General features: G+C 45.1%; 1 protein-coding gene across 3 annotated transcripts in view; it reads left to right on the forward strand.

Annotated features, from left to right (window-relative positions):
• The window catches only part of HIPK2 (homeodomain interacting protein kinase 2), a 135,023-nt gene that overhangs the window by 99,698 nt on the left and 17,695 nt on the right, over nucleotides 1-17,630 (forward strand). For 2 of the 3 annotated variants that reach the window (XM_034063364.1, XM_005150452.4), the window contains exons 4-9: nucleotides 3,477-3,596; nucleotides 4,279-4,365; nucleotides 5,448-5,632; nucleotides 9,320-9,482; nucleotides 12,115-12,334; nucleotides 13,882-14,003. In XM_034063364.1, the coding sequence (XP_033919255.1) occupies nucleotides 3,477-3,596; nucleotides 4,279-4,365; nucleotides 5,448-5,632; nucleotides 9,320-9,482; nucleotides 12,115-12,334; nucleotides 13,882-14,003 (897 nt within the window). The remainder of the gene's footprint in view (nucleotides 1-3,476; nucleotides 3,597-4,278; nucleotides 4,366-5,447; nucleotides 5,633-9,319; nucleotides 9,483-12,114; nucleotides 12,335-13,881; nucleotides 14,004-17,630) is intronic. The other variant, XM_034063365.1, reaches the window with a different exon arrangement.

Genomic DNA, 17,630 nt, shown 5'->3' on the forward strand with positions numbered 1-17,630 from the left:
GCTGCTTTTTATGCCTTTAGTTGTTCATTGTAATCCCTCTCTGTCTCTTCCCTCAAAAATGCTCTCCATTCTTCCCTAGAATTTTCAAGCATCAATGACTATTTTTAGTAGTCTTTGCAGAGTTTGCAGTAGTTTTGCAGAGTGAAACAGAGAGAAATCAAGAGATGTCAAAATTAAGGGTTTGTGTGGCACCCCAGGCATGTGTGAGATCAGTCTCTAATTGTGTAGTCACAGACCATTTCTCCTTTGAATACATAAGTTAAAGTCTAAAATCCTGGAAACACATGTGTAGCATCTCTTAGCTATGTGAGCACCAGCGAGGTCATACTCAAGGAATTAGCCCAAATAACAAACGAAGTCATCAGAGATGAAGTCAGAGATGAAGTACTTTGTATAGTGTGAGGGTGTCAGTTCAGTTCAGTGTATATTTCATCTATGTTCAAAGATAGTCATCCATTTCTAACTTCATCGTGCTCCTAGGAAAGGCTGTGCACTCAGCTGGGAGTAAAAAACCAGCAAAAGTTAAGAGCACAAATACCAAATTGTTGAAATTACCTCCTGGAGAGGAGAGCATGGCATAAAAAGGTGCAAAACAGTGAGACACCCCATTGAAATCTCTGTGTGGGTCTCCCTCTCTGACCTCTAAAAGCTGGGGACTTACCTCCCTTTATTGGTAGGCTTTGTGGGAGTGTACCATAAAGGTGAATTTAAAGTGATGTATGTGATAAATGGAGGATTTCTTATACATACAGGATTTCTTCTTTCTCTCATTCCTTGTATTGGATTTTGGGGAGATTTTTTTTTTTTTGTGAAATCTAACTACATGCTACCTTTTCTCGACCGCCTGTTCAAGAGGAACCTGTGGATGAAGAACTCTACAGACAAATAGGAAAAGCCTCACACTCACAGGCCCTTGTTCTCATGGGGGACTTCAACCACCCTGACATCTGTTGGGGTGACGGTACTGCTCGGCACAAGCAGTCCAGGAGGTTTCTCGATTGTGTGGAAGACAACTTCCTTCTGCAAGCAATAAAGGAGCCGACGAGGAGAGGTGCCCTGCTTGACCTCGTGCTCACCAACAGGGAAGGGCTCGTTGGAAATGTGACTCTCCAGGGAAGTCTTGGATGCAGCGGTCACGAGATGGTCGAATTCGAGGTCCTCAGGACAGTGAGAAGAGTGTGCAGTAAGCTCACTGCTCTGGACTTCAAGAGAGCAGACTTTGGGCTCTTCAGGAACCTGCTTAGCAAGGTTCCATGGGATATAGCCCTAGAGGGCAAGGGGGCCCATGACTCTTGGTTAATATTCAAGGATCACCTGCTACAAGCTCAGGACTGTTGCATCCCGACCAGAAGGAAGTGCAGCAGGAAGGCCAGGAGACCTCCTTGGATGGATAAGGAGCTGCTGAGAAAAATTCACAAGAAAAAAGAGGCTTATAAAAGGTGGAAACAAGGACAGGTGGCCTGGGATGAATACAGGGATGTTGTCTGGGTAGTTAGAGACCAAGTTAGGAAAGCTAAGGCCCAATTAGAGCTAAACTTGGCAAGGGATGTTAAAGATAACTGGAAGGGATTTTATAGGTATGTAGCGGCTAAAAAACAGACTAAGGACAATGTAGGCCCCCTCCGGAAACTTTCGGGAGAACTGGCTACACAGGACTTGGAGAAGGCTGAGGTTCTGAATGGCTTCTTTGCCTTGGTCTTCACTGGCAAAGGCTCTGACTGCAGCACCCAAGTCTTGGAAGGCGGACGCAGGGACTGTGAAAACCTAGACCTTGGGCCCACTGTACGAGAAGATCTGGTTCGAGACCATCTTAAGAACCTGAATGTACACAAGTCCATGAGCCCTGATGAAATCCATCTGCGGGTCCTGAAGGAGCTGGCGAATGAAGTTGCAAAGCCACTGGCCATCATATTTGAAAAATCATGGCAGTCAGGTGAAGTTCCTGATGACTGGAAAAAGGGAAATATAACCCCCATTTTCAAGAAGGGGAAAATGGATGACCCGGGGAATTACAGACCAGTCAGTGTCACCTCTGTGCCTGGCAAAATCTGGGAGCAGATTCTCCTGGAAGGCATGCTAAGGCACATGAAAAAGAGAAATGTGCTTGTTGACAGCCAGCATGGCTTTACTAGGGGGAAATCCTGCCTGACCAATTTGGTGGCCTTCTATGACAGGGCTATGGAAACGATGGACAGGGGTGGAGCAGTTGATGTCATCTACCTGGACTTGTGCAAAGCGTTCGACACTGTCCCACATGACATCCTTGTCTCTAAATTGGAGAGACATCAATTTGATAGGTGGACCACTCGGTGGATAAAGAACTGGCTGGATGGTCACACTCAAAGAGTTGTGGTCAACGGTTCAATGTCCAGCTGGAGACAGTAACGAGTGGTGTCCCTCAGGGATCGGTGTTGGGACCGGTCTTGTTTAATATTTTTGTCGCTGACATGGACAATGGAATTGAGTGTGCCCTCAGCAAGTTTGCCAATGACACCAAGCTGTGTGGTTCTGTTGATACGCTAGAGGGAACAAATGCCATTCAGAGGGACCTTGACACACTTGTGAGGTGGGCTGATGCCAACCTCATGAAGTTTAACCATGACAAGTGCAAGGTCCTACACCTGGGTGGGAGCAATCCCAGGCACAGCTACAGGTTGGGCAAAAAGGAAATTCATGGTAGTCCTGTGGAGAAGGACTTGGGGGTGTTAGTCAATGAGAAAATGAACATGAGCCAGCAGTGTGCGCTCACAGCCCAGAAAGCCAACTGTATCCTGGGCTGCATCAAGAGCAGCATGACCAGCAGGTCAAAGGAGGTGATCCTGCCCCTCTACTCTGCTCTCGTGAGACCTCACTTGGAGTATTGTGTGCAGTTCTGGTGTCCTCAACATAAAAAGGACATGGAACTATTAGAACAAGTCCAGAGGAGGGCCACGAGGATGATCAGGGGGCTGGAGCACCTCCCATATGAAGACAGGCTGAGAAAGTTGGGGCTGTTCAGCCTGGAGAAGAGAAGGCTGCGTGGAGACCTCATAGCAGCCTTCCAGTATCTGAAGGGGGCCTACAGGGATGCTGGTGAGGGACTATTCATTAGAGACTGTAGTGATAGGACAAGGGGTAATGGGTTGAAACTTAAACAGCAGAGGTTTAGACTGGATATAAGGCAGAAATTCTTTACTGTGAGGGTGGTGAGGTACTGGAATGGGTTGCCCAGGGAGGTAGTGAATGCTCCATCCCTGGGTGTGTTCAAGACCAGGTTGGATGAAGCCTTGGGTGATATGGTTTAGTGTAAGGTGTCCCTGCCCATGACAGGGGGGTTGGAACTGGATGATCTTGAGGTCCTTTCCAATCCTAACTATTCTATGATTCTATGATCCTTTCTTTGTTCTATTGTTTTAAATGCCTCCTGCCCTCCTTCCAATGAAGATCTACAGAGATATTCACAGGATGAACAGTGACCTCTCATCCTTCTCTTACAGATTCGCTATATTTCACAGACACAGGGCTTACCGGCAGAGTATTTATTAAGTGCAGGGACAAAGACTACGAGGTTTTTCAACAGGGATACAGACTCACCATATCCTTTGTGGAGACTGAAGGTAGGAAGATATTCCCTTGTTTCTTTTACCTTGCAGTTGTTGGCTGGAAGTGAGGAAATGTTCAGGTCACCCCAGAGCCTAGGTCTCTGCTTTTTGCAGTGCAGCACAGACATTGGAGTGGGTATAGCCCCAGGTAAAACTGCCATCCCCAGAGTCTGCAGCCTTTAGCCCACCTGCTTGGCACTGCCTTGTGGGAAATTTAAGTCTGGAATTGACCTGCAAATCTCCTTCTAAGTAGTCAATGAATTGATGTGTAGTTTAAATGAAACATGCCCTAGGCAGACTTCACTCTAATATCTAACTCACTAGTAATGCAAGTGAGCCCTGAGTCTCTTGTACCAGCATATCTGGTTGCATTCACTTCCCAAGAAGAGAGGTCATTGGACTTCTGGCTGTAAGGATGGGATGCTGAGCATCATGCTGGGGTGGGTGTAAGACCCCTGAGATTCTCACTGCCATTGTGAGGATCCTCTGAAGTGACAAAGAAGGGATAAATCACCTTGTGACACACAAGCTGTCATATAACCGTAGCAGAGATAGTGTAAATGTTATCTGGTGATGCAAGCACGATAATACAGTGGTCTCTGATGAGGACAGGTTAAGGCACAAACGGGAAGTGGCGTGTAACCCACAGCTGATTGCAGGGCAGTTCTGGTCAATGCCTGTCTCCTGTTCTAAACAGACACCAGATGATCATGAGGCAGAGACAGGGATTAAGTCGAAGGAAGCAAGAAAGTATATTTTCAACTGTTTGGATGATATGGCACAGGTAAGAGCATTGGTGAGTAACCAGCAGCACTGTCTCACGCTTTGGGGCAATGCTATCAAAGGGGCACTACATGATCTCTCTGTGTATCCTGTTCCTATGACAGCTCCTGAAAAATACCAGGATTATGCCTACCAAATCAACTCATTCGGTGTTGCTTTGTAAGGAAAGCTGTGCATGAGGCTTGATGTGCTGCAGGAAAATATCCTTGGAAAATGACAGAGTCACATCTCTGGGTGTTTTCTCTTGCCTCTTTAGTGCTCCTCTGTGTGACCACTGGCAAGTTGTTCTCTGTGTTTAGTATTTCCATTTGTAACAGTGACATTGGAAATAATCACCATGCTGCAGAAGAATGTGCTCTCTGTAAAACATGGCTGGGTGGGGGAACAGGGAGTACTAATTCACTGTGTCAATTCCATATGGTTGTGAAAGTTAATTCCAGCATAACCACCCCTGCGACTGGAGTCTGTGCTAACAAATGAACTAGTACACAAAATTGTCACAACACCAGCACACAAGGCTAGCACAGTGCTGGAGTTTGTGCTAGTACAGTCTCGATACTGTAGCATTCACAAGCTAATATGCAAAAATGGAAGACTGAGATCACAGGAGACTGTATAAATGGATAAAATAGCATACCATTGTGTTTTATCCCTGGCACTTTATCCATGAATAGGATGTTTCTGATAAAACTACTGGCAATTTTTATTTATTTTATACATTTTTTTGCTTACAGGACACATTGTTAAGGATCTGGTAGCACAGTCCTTTATATGATAAATACACTGATTATCAGAGCTTGCCTGCTACCACATGGAAGCTGTTCATCTTCACTGGAGGGTGACTAAGTGTTTCATTAGCCACTGACCCAAGCGAGCTGAACACTTAACAGACTGTCTAGAGATCTGACATGCACAAGCCAGATGACTAGCTACCACAGAGTCTGCTGTGTGACTTGAACAACTATCCCTTCAGACAGCGGGACTTGCAGGGCATGTGCTCCAGCAAGGAGTAAACACAGTTCGATGGAGACCTGACCATCTGCTCTTTCCCTGTAGCCCTCACCCTTGTCCTCCCTCCTCTAGGTGAACATGACAACAGATTTGGAAGGAAGTGATATGTTGGTGGAAAAGGCGGACCGGCGGGAGTTTATAGATCTGTTAAAGAAGATGTTGACGATAGATGCAGATAAGAGAATAACACCCATTGAAACTCTGAACCACCCCTTTGTCACCATGACGCACTTGCTCGATTTCCCGCACAGCACACAGTATGTAGCTTTTTTTTCGCTTGGGCTTAGAATTGAGGGGTGAAGAGGAGAAGCTGATTGTGGTGGAGAACAAATGTACCCGAGGGGCATTATTAAGATGCGTAACCCCTAGGTTTTAGTCTTTTTCTGGTTGAAAAATAAGAGGATTGCCACCTCTTAAGGTTGTGAGAATTGTGTTGTAGGTGCTTGGCATTTAAAACACTGCAGAGAGTGCTACATTCATTATGTAAATATTCAATAATTACATATGTTTGCATTAAAATGCAGCAGAAATTATGCAATTAGTGCTGGAGGTATCAGTATATCTTAGAGTAATATAGTCTTGGTTGTTACTGCAGTAATCAACCTTATCTGCAGTGGGGAGCCAACCCTTTCTCCCAGAACCTTCCCATCTTTCAGGGGTCAGTTTGGGGCTGTTTGTTTTTCGAAGGAAGAGGTTTTTCTACAGCAGGCTGGTTTACAGGCACAGGCAACAGGACAAGGAGCTCAGTTCTCAGCTTTGTTGTTGCTTGCCTATGTAGCATTAAACGCCACGCTCTGAACTCAGCTGACACATTTGAGTGGAACAGAGATGGGCTTCACTGCCCAATGGAGATGTGATAAAGTGTCACGCCTGACACCCCCTTCTCCTAAGGCTGTGTCACGGAGCACAGCAGCTAAAACTCAGGAAACATGCAGCCAGCATATTGCTTTCTTTTCCCCTGGGCACTTCACATAAGGTCAAGCTTCTCTGGTGTAAGTGAGGGCAAACGTGTAGTGGGAGCTTCTCAAAGCCTTCAGAACACCTAGCTTTGAATATCCTGCTTTACAGCACTTTGCAGTTCAAGGTGCTTTTGCAGGCTGTCCACCTCGTCAGGAAACAGTTACTGGCACAGCACTGTACTTCACTGGGTGCCATGTGTATGGGCGTTTAAAGACTGTGAGGAGCTCAAATATGAAAATAAAAGGGACTCCTCAAAAAACCATAGAGTATGTTGTGTGGTTGCTGCAGAGCAACAGGTTGCTGTGTCACCTCTTCTGCCTGTATGTGTGCTCTTACATGTGGTATTTCAGGTTCATTTAAGGTGCTATTCCCTCTGTGACAGAGCTGTAGCTGTCTTTTTGTTAATATTTATCACAAGATAAGAGCAGCTGCTTACCATAAGGTAGTGGATACACAGTCTATGTAGACCTAGACTTAACCCTGCACAGACACCTTTGAGCATTGTTACCTATACATAGATAGTAAGTGATAAATGTAATGAAAACAAGATGGGAGATTGTTGTGCTAAACAGAGAGAAAATAAGTTTTATATTAAAACATTCATAAATTTAAAAAATGACAGTATTTTCTAACAATGTTAGTATCACATACAAAAATCTCTTAATTTGCCACAGTCCTTCTTACTGTGCAAGAGCTGATGTGTAAGATAGATTTGTCGCATAGTGCATTGCCATCACAAATCTTTCCGCTAGTGCAACAGACCATAATCGCATCTTCATTTTTGAAGTGCTCGCTTGTGGCTGCTCAGGAAAGCCCCAGAAAGGCTGAAAACATCACTGGGGGCAACAGCAGTGAGAATTTTACCCAAATAAAAAATTCAGCTTCAGATCTGTGAATACTAAATGCTGCAGCAGCCGGGTACATAACCCTGCACAGCCCTTCCATGTTGGAAGCAGTGATTGGTAAAGAGAGCAACAAGCTGTAGCCAGCATGGCAAGTTGATGGAAATTTTGTCTGTGATTGCCTGTGGTTTTGAGAATAGAAGCTTCAAAGCCTCGAGAGATGCAGGAGTTGTAATCTCTCCTGAAAGTAAATCAGGCAGGAAAGAATGTGAGAATATATGGAAGGTGCAGCTTCTGGAAGAAATCTCTGCTGTGGCATGCTTGAGAGGGGCTGTTTTGCTTAATTAAGCAAAACAAGCAAAGAGCAACAGAAGTTTAGCTCCCCATTTCACATATTAAACTGCCTGGCTCTTATATTGTTTGGTACTTCTCAGCCTTTCTATCCAGTTTGCTCTGGCTCTGGCTTCTGGTTTTCCCCTTTTTTTCAAGTAAAGACAGAGAACATAGTATTACATTAGTAGAGATTATACCTTGTTATATAAAACTGTTTGGTAAGACACAGTTTATACAGAACATATACTCTTTCCAGTGCTTTCGGCCTTATTGCACAGAGGATTATAGGCTTTAGTTGATTGGGAAAATGCAACCCTATAGTCTTCTATGTTTATATAATAAGTGTTACATTTTTCTAAATGTTCTAGGACTTAGAGGTGTTTCATAGTTTTTTAAATGAATGAGCAACTATGCAGTGTCCGGAGCCTGTCTTGGCTGCAGATCTTTATGCCACAGATCCACTTATCAAGCTGTTACCAGTAAGAGAAGAAAGGTAACCATGTGAGTAAGATACAAGACAGGGATAAAAAGATTTAGATCCTCTTTCTGACCAATAGGGATCATATAAGCTTCTTCCTTTTGAAGGGGCATTTTATTAAAAATTACGTGAGGGTGTGTTTATCTCCCCTACTTCTTAACAGATTGTTAGAAAATAAATTATGCATACAGCTGAATTTTTACAGCTACAGCTGGTTTTCACGGCTTCATTTTCTGTTTTCTGGGTTGGAATAATGGAAATAAATGCATTTCTGCTTTTGAGGTCTCATTTGTAAGAACAATTATTATGGAAGGATTGTGGAAAACCTGGATTGGTTTTTACACCTTGGAAAAAATGAGATTTTATGAAAAAGACACTTTTGCACAAGATTGCTATGTTGTTAACTCTTAAACCTCTGTATACTTCTGATCCCAATTATAAAAATGAAATACCAGCAGTTCCATGTACCAGACACCTAGAGTGCTCTAGCAATGCGGAGAGTATCTCATCTCTTTTACTGGGGATACAAAATATTACACTTCTCAAAATTTCCACTGCTATATCAATAACATTTAAAGGAAAGGCTGTGTAGAGGAAGAAGCTGTAATCTTTCCCTCAGAGATGAAATTCTCAGACTGAGATAACCTCAGAACCTGATTCCCTCAGGACATTGATGAATCTGATTTGGCATAACCTTTTGTGATATGAATCGTCCCATTGACTGCAGGAGGACAGCTAATGTGCTTTAAGATAAGTATCTAAGAAAGTGTTTAGGCAGACAGGGGCAATGTTTTATCCCCTTGGCTGGACTCTGCTCTCAGTGAACTTTTTAAAAGGAACAAGTAAGATTTTTCAGGGGTCTCAGTGACCAAAATCAGTAAAATTCATCCTTGCAAAAGACTTTTAGAACTACCCTTAGGCTTGCACTGAGGCAGAAAGCATGAGGCTCAATCATAAGAAAGAAACAGTATCTATCTTTCTTGCTCTCAGTGTCTTTCAGTCTTTTAAAACAGCTGCTTTGTATTTCTTGCCCTGCCACCTAAAGAGCAACAAATTTGCTTGCTTTAATTGTCTTACGCTGCAGTGCTCAGACCCATGGGGGCACCCAGGAGTGCCAGAGCAGCCACTGTTATCTTGACACCCATTTAAGCTCTCTTCAGTACAGGGTTAGTCTGACTCGTGCTGGTTAAGAGAGACCTGCATAAAATAGCAGAGGTTTTTAAGAGCCTAGAAAATGCCAAGCCTGATGTGGATACCTAATGCAGGGCGCTTTAAGGAACTGTTAACCTGTGTTGGTTGGTCAGTTGATTTTCTGTCCCCTCCTTACACAGTGTCAAGTCCTGCTTCCAGAACATGGAGATTTGCAAGCGGCGGGTGAATATGTATGACACAGTGAACCAGAGCAAGACACCATTCATCACCCATGTAGCCCCAAGTACATCGACCAACTTGACCATGACTTTTAACAACCAGCTGAACACAGTCCACAACCAGGTAAGGGCATCAATCAGAAGCAGACAGTGCTTTAATACTTAGGTCAGTGAGGTCTAGAAGGCAAAAAAGCAAAGTAGCATCCCATTTAACATGCCAGCAAAAATATGATACTCTTTAACTCTCCTTCTGCTCTTCCTCATTCTGGGGCTTACTTCTGTGCTCTTCCTCATTCTCTTTTCTTCAGGCAAGCAGTAATCTTGTGACAGTTTGTGCAGTGGTGAAATGTTGCCTTCATTGTTTATGTTGTTGTTGAGGGTGATAAATCCTGCTTACTTGGGAAGTTGCTATGGGGAAAAGCTCCTTAGTCCCTTAATGCAGGAGGCAGAACTGTACTCCCTGGGTCACATCTGTGATCTTAACAGCACTTCTTCAAATTGGAATTGAAGTAAAAAGAGTTTAAATCCTTCTGTGACAGACACAGCACTGTAACCAATCAAGAGGAAAGAAGAGTTTGGTGGTTATGTGTATTCTTATCTCTCATTGGTTTTACTCCACATGTCGCAGTTGATATGGGAACCCTGTGCACATACCCCCACGCCAAACCCATTGCACTTCGCATTGGTGGGCTCTGGCTTTGTAGTCATGCTTTGGACTCTTGTATTAGTTTTAGATACCCCAGTGTTGGGGGGTGCTGGGTGGACAGATTTCATGTGACTGGTGGGCTAAGTTGTTTACTGTGGTACTGTATTACAGCAATGAAGGGAAACTCTCCAGGGACCAGTGACAGCAGTATAGGAGACTGAAGCTCAAGAAATAGCTACCGTCTTTTAAGCATTTTGGGAACAGGCTGCTCAGGATTCATTCCAGAGATTGCAGGTGGCATTGCAGAAACAGTGATGGAAAGCAAGGCAGCTAGAGGAGTATGTCTAGGTATACAGGGTGTTCCTGTGTCACTCAGAAAACCAGACTTCATGACTCAGTTCTCAATGCATGTAATCACAGAAAGTCTTTTGGAGCAATTCATTAAGCAGATGCAAATGGAGATAGATCATGGCTTGGTGTGATAGGATATTAGTTACAAACACTGGTTTCCTTTCTTGGCTGTATCTGAGATGCTGACTAAAGAAATGCATGCTACATGCTTCCCTAGGCCCCAGCTGCTGGGCAGAGGCACCATTTGTACCACAGTTCCTAGTAGGAAATGCAGACTTGCTTTTGTTTCCTTGCTACTCACTTGATGTTGAGATCAGTTGTTGGCTGAGGAGGTCCATGGTAATCTGAATTCTCATAAGGGGTGTGTGTTGTGAGCAGAACTGGTATCTCCAGTGTTCCTAGAAGAAGTGGTAGAAACATTTCCAGGAAGGGTGTTGTAATTTGAACAAGCTCTAAACCTTTCACCATTCTGTTCAACATACAACTCATCTTGGCTCTCTGGTGCTCCCTATCTTTGCAAAGCATATCAGGATTGCCTCCTTACAGTTAAGACTCCTGAGATGAGGAGTGTGTGAGCTGTTGTGGTTGCTGCTCAGTATGTTGCACAGGGGAACAAATTGCACTTCTCTGCCTCTGCACAGAGGGGGGAAGAGGAAGAAGAAGAAATGTTTCACCATCACATCCCTTGTGGCTATGGTTGTGGCTGTGGCAGTGCAGCATGGTCACCCTTCTCTGGCCCAGTGGCAACCAGGTCAGTGTGAAATGCTTGGCCTGCTGCCTTCTGCAGCCCTGATCAAAGCCTCATCCTGGGTTCATACATTCACCATGAGAAAGTGTTATTTGACCAGTCTCCAGCAGTGGTGCTGGTGCGTTTGCATGGAGGGGAAAGGTGGGCTTTGGTCAGGTAGAGCCTAGCTGCCCAGACATGAATGCTAAGGACATATTTTTATAGAGCAGTGGCAGAGCTGTTTAGGGGTTGTTTGTCTGCAACGGTTACAGACTCAGTCCTCATGAGAAACAAGTCACCCTCAGATTTCTAGATGTTTTGCAGAACCCTGAGCTGATTTTTATGGCTTTGCAACATCCCTCGCTGGAGTTTCTGCTCTGAGATTTTAAAGTAGTGAACTTTGAAAGTAGTATTATTACCTCCTGTTGTGCCTTCTGATTCCGTCAAGTTCAAAACATAAGGGCATGTGCCATCTTAGATACAAGGTAGAGGAAAGGCTGGAATGAGTCTCTCCTCTCAGGACAAGGCTTCACATGGCATGGAGGTTCTGAGTTTCTGTTACTTAAGAAATGTGATCTGCTTCTAGAGCTACGTGCATGATGAGTGAACAATGTGATTTGGAGACAGTAGCATTCTCTGAACCCATCTTCATCATGCTGGAAATCAGAGCCAAATGGGTGATAAATTGAGCTATAGTTGTGCTTTGGAGAACGTGCTGTCTTTGAGCAGTTAACAGCAGTGCCATGTGGCTGGAGATCCCATTGCATGGTGCAGCTGTGGTCATTGAGGCAGACTGTGTTCCTTCCCCTGTCACTACCCTTACCTCTTTGCTCCTTGGTGTCCAGTTCTACCCCTTCTTTGGTTTTCTGTTTTTTATTTTAGTCTGTTTTGTTTGGTTGTTTTGTTTGGTTTTTTTTACTTTATTGTGCACTATTTTACTTTTTTTATTTTACCTTTGGATTTTGCTTCTTCTGGTGTACCCATCTCCCTCATTTTTGTTTGTTTTTGTTTTAATTCCCGTCATTCCTTTAGACCACCAACCTGGCTCCCACCTCCTCCAGTGCCACTATTTCCTTAGCCAACCCCGAGGTCTCCATACTAAATTACCAATCTGCACTCTACCAGCCCTCAGCGGCATCCATGGCTGCGGTGGCCCAGCGGAGCATGCCCCTGCAGACAGGAACAGCGCAGATCTGTGCCCGGCCTGACCCCTTACAGCAAGCTCTCATCGTCTGCCCACCAGGCTTCCAAGGTAGGTAACAGGCTAGCCAAGACCTGCTCCCTCCCCACTGCAGTGTTCCAGCTAGCTCTTGTTGGAAGCAAGCTTCCTTTGTGCAGGGCATACAATAGCAGTGCTGGCCTAGTAAATCGGAGCAACGAGGTTATTGCAGACGGAAATGTTTGCAACAGTGGAGGGTCTTGCAGGCACCTTCATCATGAGTTGGAGGTCTAAAGGAGGTCTCAGCATCATGAGGGTGGTCTAAAACAATAGGGCAGGCTCTGAGATGGAGCTGGGGAAGGGCATGGGATACTTGTCATCCTTTGCCCTGAACAGAGTTTGAGGCTGTTCTGCCTCACTTTGGCTAACTTGAAAACTCTTCCCTACAACAATGATAGATCAGTATATAAATAATGGGTTCATCACTTCTCAGCGATGTAGTTGTTAAAAGGAGGACTCAGGAGGTTAATTCAGCAGGGAGTGTGGTGCTGGTGGAGTTGAAGGTTTGCCCTGCTTCAGATAGCTCTGCCTGTGTATACTGGTAGCAGGCACCACAGCATCAGACAGCTTGGGTGAAGATGAGATGTAGCCACTTGTCTTTCTCTTGACTCTACATGCTGTAGCAATTTGGAAGAACTAGCCAGGTGCCTGTAGGAGCTGGTCTAAATAGACCTCAGTTCAGCTGGTGCAACTTCTGCTCTTCATTTCTACAAGCCTGTCTGTGGAGCAGTCTCTAGGCACTTGTTAATGTTCTGCAGGATTATCAAAGCTCTTTTGAACTAGTGGAGTTCAGCTAGACCTTTTCTACATAGTTAAAATGCATCTCAAGGGTTTGACTTCAGAAATGTATTGCTAGAATATGTAAGCTAACACCTTCCACTCACTGTCTTGAGAAAGTTCTAAAGCAGAGGAGGTAGCAGAGGTACCCTACCACGTACTAAGGTGGTGTGGAGGGGGAAGTTTTCTCCAGCATAGTTAGGCTAATGTTTGTGTGGCTGAGTCAGCAGTAATTGGAGTTTGGGCTGTTATAGATTAAATGGTCAAATCGGAGCCTTTTAAATAAGAGCCCTGAGAACCTTTGCAAGAGAAAATCACCTGTCCTGTTCAAGGCTGAGGGACCACGTAGTCCTGGATTCCCATCCTGCTTTGTTCAAAAGAGAGTATTTTTGCATAGCAGTGGGTTTTGGCTGGCAAGGACCATTTTCTGTTGTCAAACCAGAGAATGTGAGGAAAGAGAAGTCATTCCTTCCCCTCTCTTCTTTTTTCCCTGTAGACACTGTATTGAGATGTCTCCCACTTATTTGAGATACCCTAAAAATGTGAACTCAGTAAATCCCTTAATATCTTTGAAAATGTCTTTTCCTCCCCCTTATACATGTATCAAATTTATGAACACTTAATGGGTATCTTTGGGTGGGGTAAAATATGTGGGGCTCCGAGAGCCCAATTTTTCAGAGGGGCTGAACACTGCAATTGAAGTTGGCATCAGCAAGTGCCTTTAGGCACCTCTGAAAAGCAAACCTGCATTCCTAGTGATTTTGATGATGGCTAATGCTGTACCTCCTGTGCTGGTGGAACAGGGTTACAAGCCTCCCCTTCAAAGCATGCTGGGTATTCAGTTCGGATGGAGAATGCTGTTCCCATTGTCACTCAGGCTCCTGGGGCCCAGCCTCTTCAGATCCAGCCAGGACTCCTCGCACAGGTAAGGAGCTCTGAAGCACCAAGCTTGGCAGGTGTTATTTGTGTTGTTCAGCTCTTGGAGGCTGAGGAGAGTAGCTTTGTCTGAGGGCCTTCTGTGGTGCAGGTTGGAGACTTGGGCAGCCATAGAACAGTCTCCAGCTTTCTCCAAAATGTCCAAACCTCAGTTCATTGTTCAGCTCAGAGGCTGTGTCAAGAATTGCAAAAGTCTCTGGAAAGACCTTCTTTCCTTCTGCTTCTCTATTGGAATCAGTGGGAAGCCTCAAGGGAAGCTGTGTCAGGCCTCTGCTGAGAAGGAATAGGTAATAACCTTCCTGCATCCCCTTGAACTTGTGGTCTCAGTGGTAGTTTGTAGCCAGCAGCTGCGCTGGTGGATAGCATGATGCCAAGAGATACCTTTCATCCTTTGAGTTCACACCCTTCTGTTTCATGAGCTGCCCCTCTGCTCTTAAGTTAAAAGAGGGATGTAGGGGGCAGAGCCAGGGGCCCCACAGACAAGAACCATTCCTTGTCAGCAGCATTTGTTGGCACAATTGTCCAAAATGCACTCACATGTAAAGAAAGCATGGTTCTTCCTAGGGAAAAAATTACAAACAAGAATGGGTAGCACCAATTGCACACATGTTCTCAAGTGGAACCCCAGCTCCTCAAAAAGGAGGAGCAGCTCATTCCCATTCCTCCTTGTGCTGGCTTCAGTGAATCTGCACTTACTTAGTATTAAGTTGTGCAGCCTGGAAAAGGTAACTTACAAGTCAAAACTCATGCCTCTGACTCAGGATTGGTTATCTGCCATGCCTTCATTAGTGACAGTGTGTTCATAGGCACGTACCAGCAGACTTCAAGGTCTATGTCAATCTGTGGCATTACTGGAGTAAGATTGTTGGTGCAGTGGCCTTTTTTTGGCAGCTGCCTCTTGTGCTTATCTGGTGAAGATGGATTGAAACACAACTTGCAGGCTGAATGATTTCCATTAGCTAACATGTCCTACCCCTTCCCAATAACAGTCTTTGTTAGAGGGCTGTCTGAAACATCAGACCTATCTTTGTTGCAGCATGTTGTAACAACCTACATGGGCTCTCTTGCTTGGTAGGAAAGGAGAATTGTAGGGGAGAAAAAAACAATGGCAAAGCAAGAAGCAATCTGCAGGCACAGTTGTAAACACCTATTGCTTGTGCAAGAAGTCAGTGAGTGAAGGAGGTTTGCATGCCCTGCCATTTTGAGATCTCCTCAGGTGTACTGTTACATGGGGCTAGAAGGAGTGAGAGTAAGGCCTGAAACATCCCGAAGACAGCAGGATCCTGAAAGATCTCAGGACCTCTGGCTCCCTCTTTCTTCTTGAGGTGTTCTTGTTGGGGTCACCACACAATCTGTGGGAGGGATTGTTCAGGAGGAGCTTTGCTACCAGATTCTGTGCTGCCCCTGCTATGTGAATTCCCATTTCATGGGCTGCCTCTCTTGTGATTTCTGCTGATGTTTTGTTCAGTATCACTTCCACAAGGGAATTGAAGCTGTTTCTGAGAAATGCTCCTCACTTGCATAGATTTTTATTTATTTAATAGAACAGAAGTAGTCTGCCTGTTGATATATCTGCCTGTCTCATGCGGTGAGAAATGCTAGCTGCTGCTCTGATGGCAAGGAGCTCTGATTGATGCTGGTGGCATCTGGTGTCCGTGGGCCTCACTCAGTACCGGCTGAGCAGCTGGTCTGATAAACAAATCTGTACCCAATTCCAGTTTCCTGAATGGAAAAACACAGCTTCTTTGTAATGCATTGTAGTCACATCTGATCTCTGAGCGGCTGTGTGTCTCTCTCCCAGCAGAGAGCTATTCCTCTCACGCACAGCTGCTTATCTAATGCTCTTCAGATCGGGCCGTGTGACTGCTCCAGCTACTAGAGGGACTGTCCCCAGCAGAAAGCTTAGCACCTCCAGAGCCCACTTCTGGTTTTCCACCCTACTTATTTGTCCCCTTGATCAGGCACGATGCTGCTGTTTGTGCTCCCAGCACTGTGTTAGTGCCATCATGCTTTTTCCCCTGCCCAGCACACAGCACAGGTCACTGTGCTTGCCCACATCAGGATGGTTGTGGCTGGCAAAGCCTTACTGCATCCCAGTACAGCCAGCATCCAGCTCTCCCTGTGCATTTTGTTTAAGACTAGCAGTCCTAGAGGGGGGAGAGAAGTTGGAGGGATTGCAGGCAGAGGCAGGGGTGGATTTTGAACATCATCTCTGGCAGCTGCATGTCTACAGCCTGTAGCATGGAGCTAGACAGCAAGAAGTCTTCAAGACAGAGCTAGTGGCTAAAGTAACTATAAAAAAAGTTAATTTGTAACTTTTCTGTGTCTGTTTTCATGCTCTCAAGCAAGTGTGGTCCACATCCTATATGCAGAGACCAGTGAGAGGAGACTGATCCTGTCTTTGCTAATAGCTCTCTGCAGCTTCAGCTCTCAAAAGAGACAAATCTGTACAGTTTCCTGGCAGGCTTCCCTGATGTGTACCAGAACTGTCCCCTGTCCTTGAATAGTGCCCTGAATTCTTGATTTTCTCTTCTTTTAACTCCTTCCCAACAACACTTCTCACTGATGTCCTGCCACCGGCTTTCAGAACAAACACACTCCATTAGTTGTTCCTTCTTTACATAGGAAGCACAAGCTCCATCACGCTTGGGGACCCGCCACTTCACGATGCATGGGCCAGTGCAGCAGCAGCACAATTGCACAGTAACGCAATAACTGAGAACAGGTTGCGGCTGCTGGCACAAGCCTTCTGTGTTTAAGCACAGCATGCTGTGCTAGTGGATCAGCCTAGACAAGTCTTATCTGCAGATTAAATGATTCAGTGGTCCTTACCTAATAAGTGAGGAATTTGTGCCTGGACCCTGGTGCTGCATCTGAATTTATGCACTGCAGTCATGAAGGGAGCTTAGATTTGTTCAGTTCTCTTTCCTGAAAAGGGAGGAAGCGGTTTTCTCTGCAAGTAAATCCAGGTAGTCCCCCTGGGACTGACTGCAACAGTAGTTCAGTCTCCTCTTTTAAATCAAAGCTGGGGAAAAAAAGAAAAAGGAGAAAAAAGCTTTTTTCCTCCCTGATCTTTTTGTGTCTTTGCCTCCTCTTCCTATCTGCTCCAAGCAGCACCAGTCCGTGGTTATGGGTCCTTAGATGAACAGCTCTCAGTATCCCTGGGATGGTCCATCCTTTGTGGATCGCAAATGTGTCTGGGAGGCCTCACAGAGCAATCTTTTCATCTGCCTCAGCAACATAGAATATTAGAAGGCAGACAAACTTTGCAGCCAAACTGGGAAAAGCTAGTTTTTTTTGGAGTGGGGTGGTGCTTTTTTTGTTTGTTATTTTCTTTTTTGCTGGGGGATATGAGAGAATCAGGATTCTTGCGAGGATAGAGATGGGGACAAATGCATGCCTGCAAGAAGCCTCCTCTCTAAAATTCAGCCTCCTTAGAGCTATGGGATAACACAATAGGGGTCCAATATAGTAGCACTGGCTGGGACTAAGGAGAGCCCTGCCGAGCCAGTGAGAAGCTGCCGCAGCTGCCTTCAGACAACACATAGGAATGAAAGTTTCCTAAGTCAAAAAAACAATCATCTGACTCGTGTGTGAAGTCACCAGAGCAGGATGA

This window comes from Melopsittacus undulatus, chromosome 5 (genome assembly GCF_012275295.1).
Source record: "Melopsittacus undulatus isolate bMelUnd1 chromosome 5, bMelUnd1.mat.Z, whole genome shotgun sequence".
Lineage (NCBI taxonomy): Eukaryota > Metazoa > Chordata > Aves > Psittaciformes > Psittaculidae > Melopsittacus > Melopsittacus undulatus.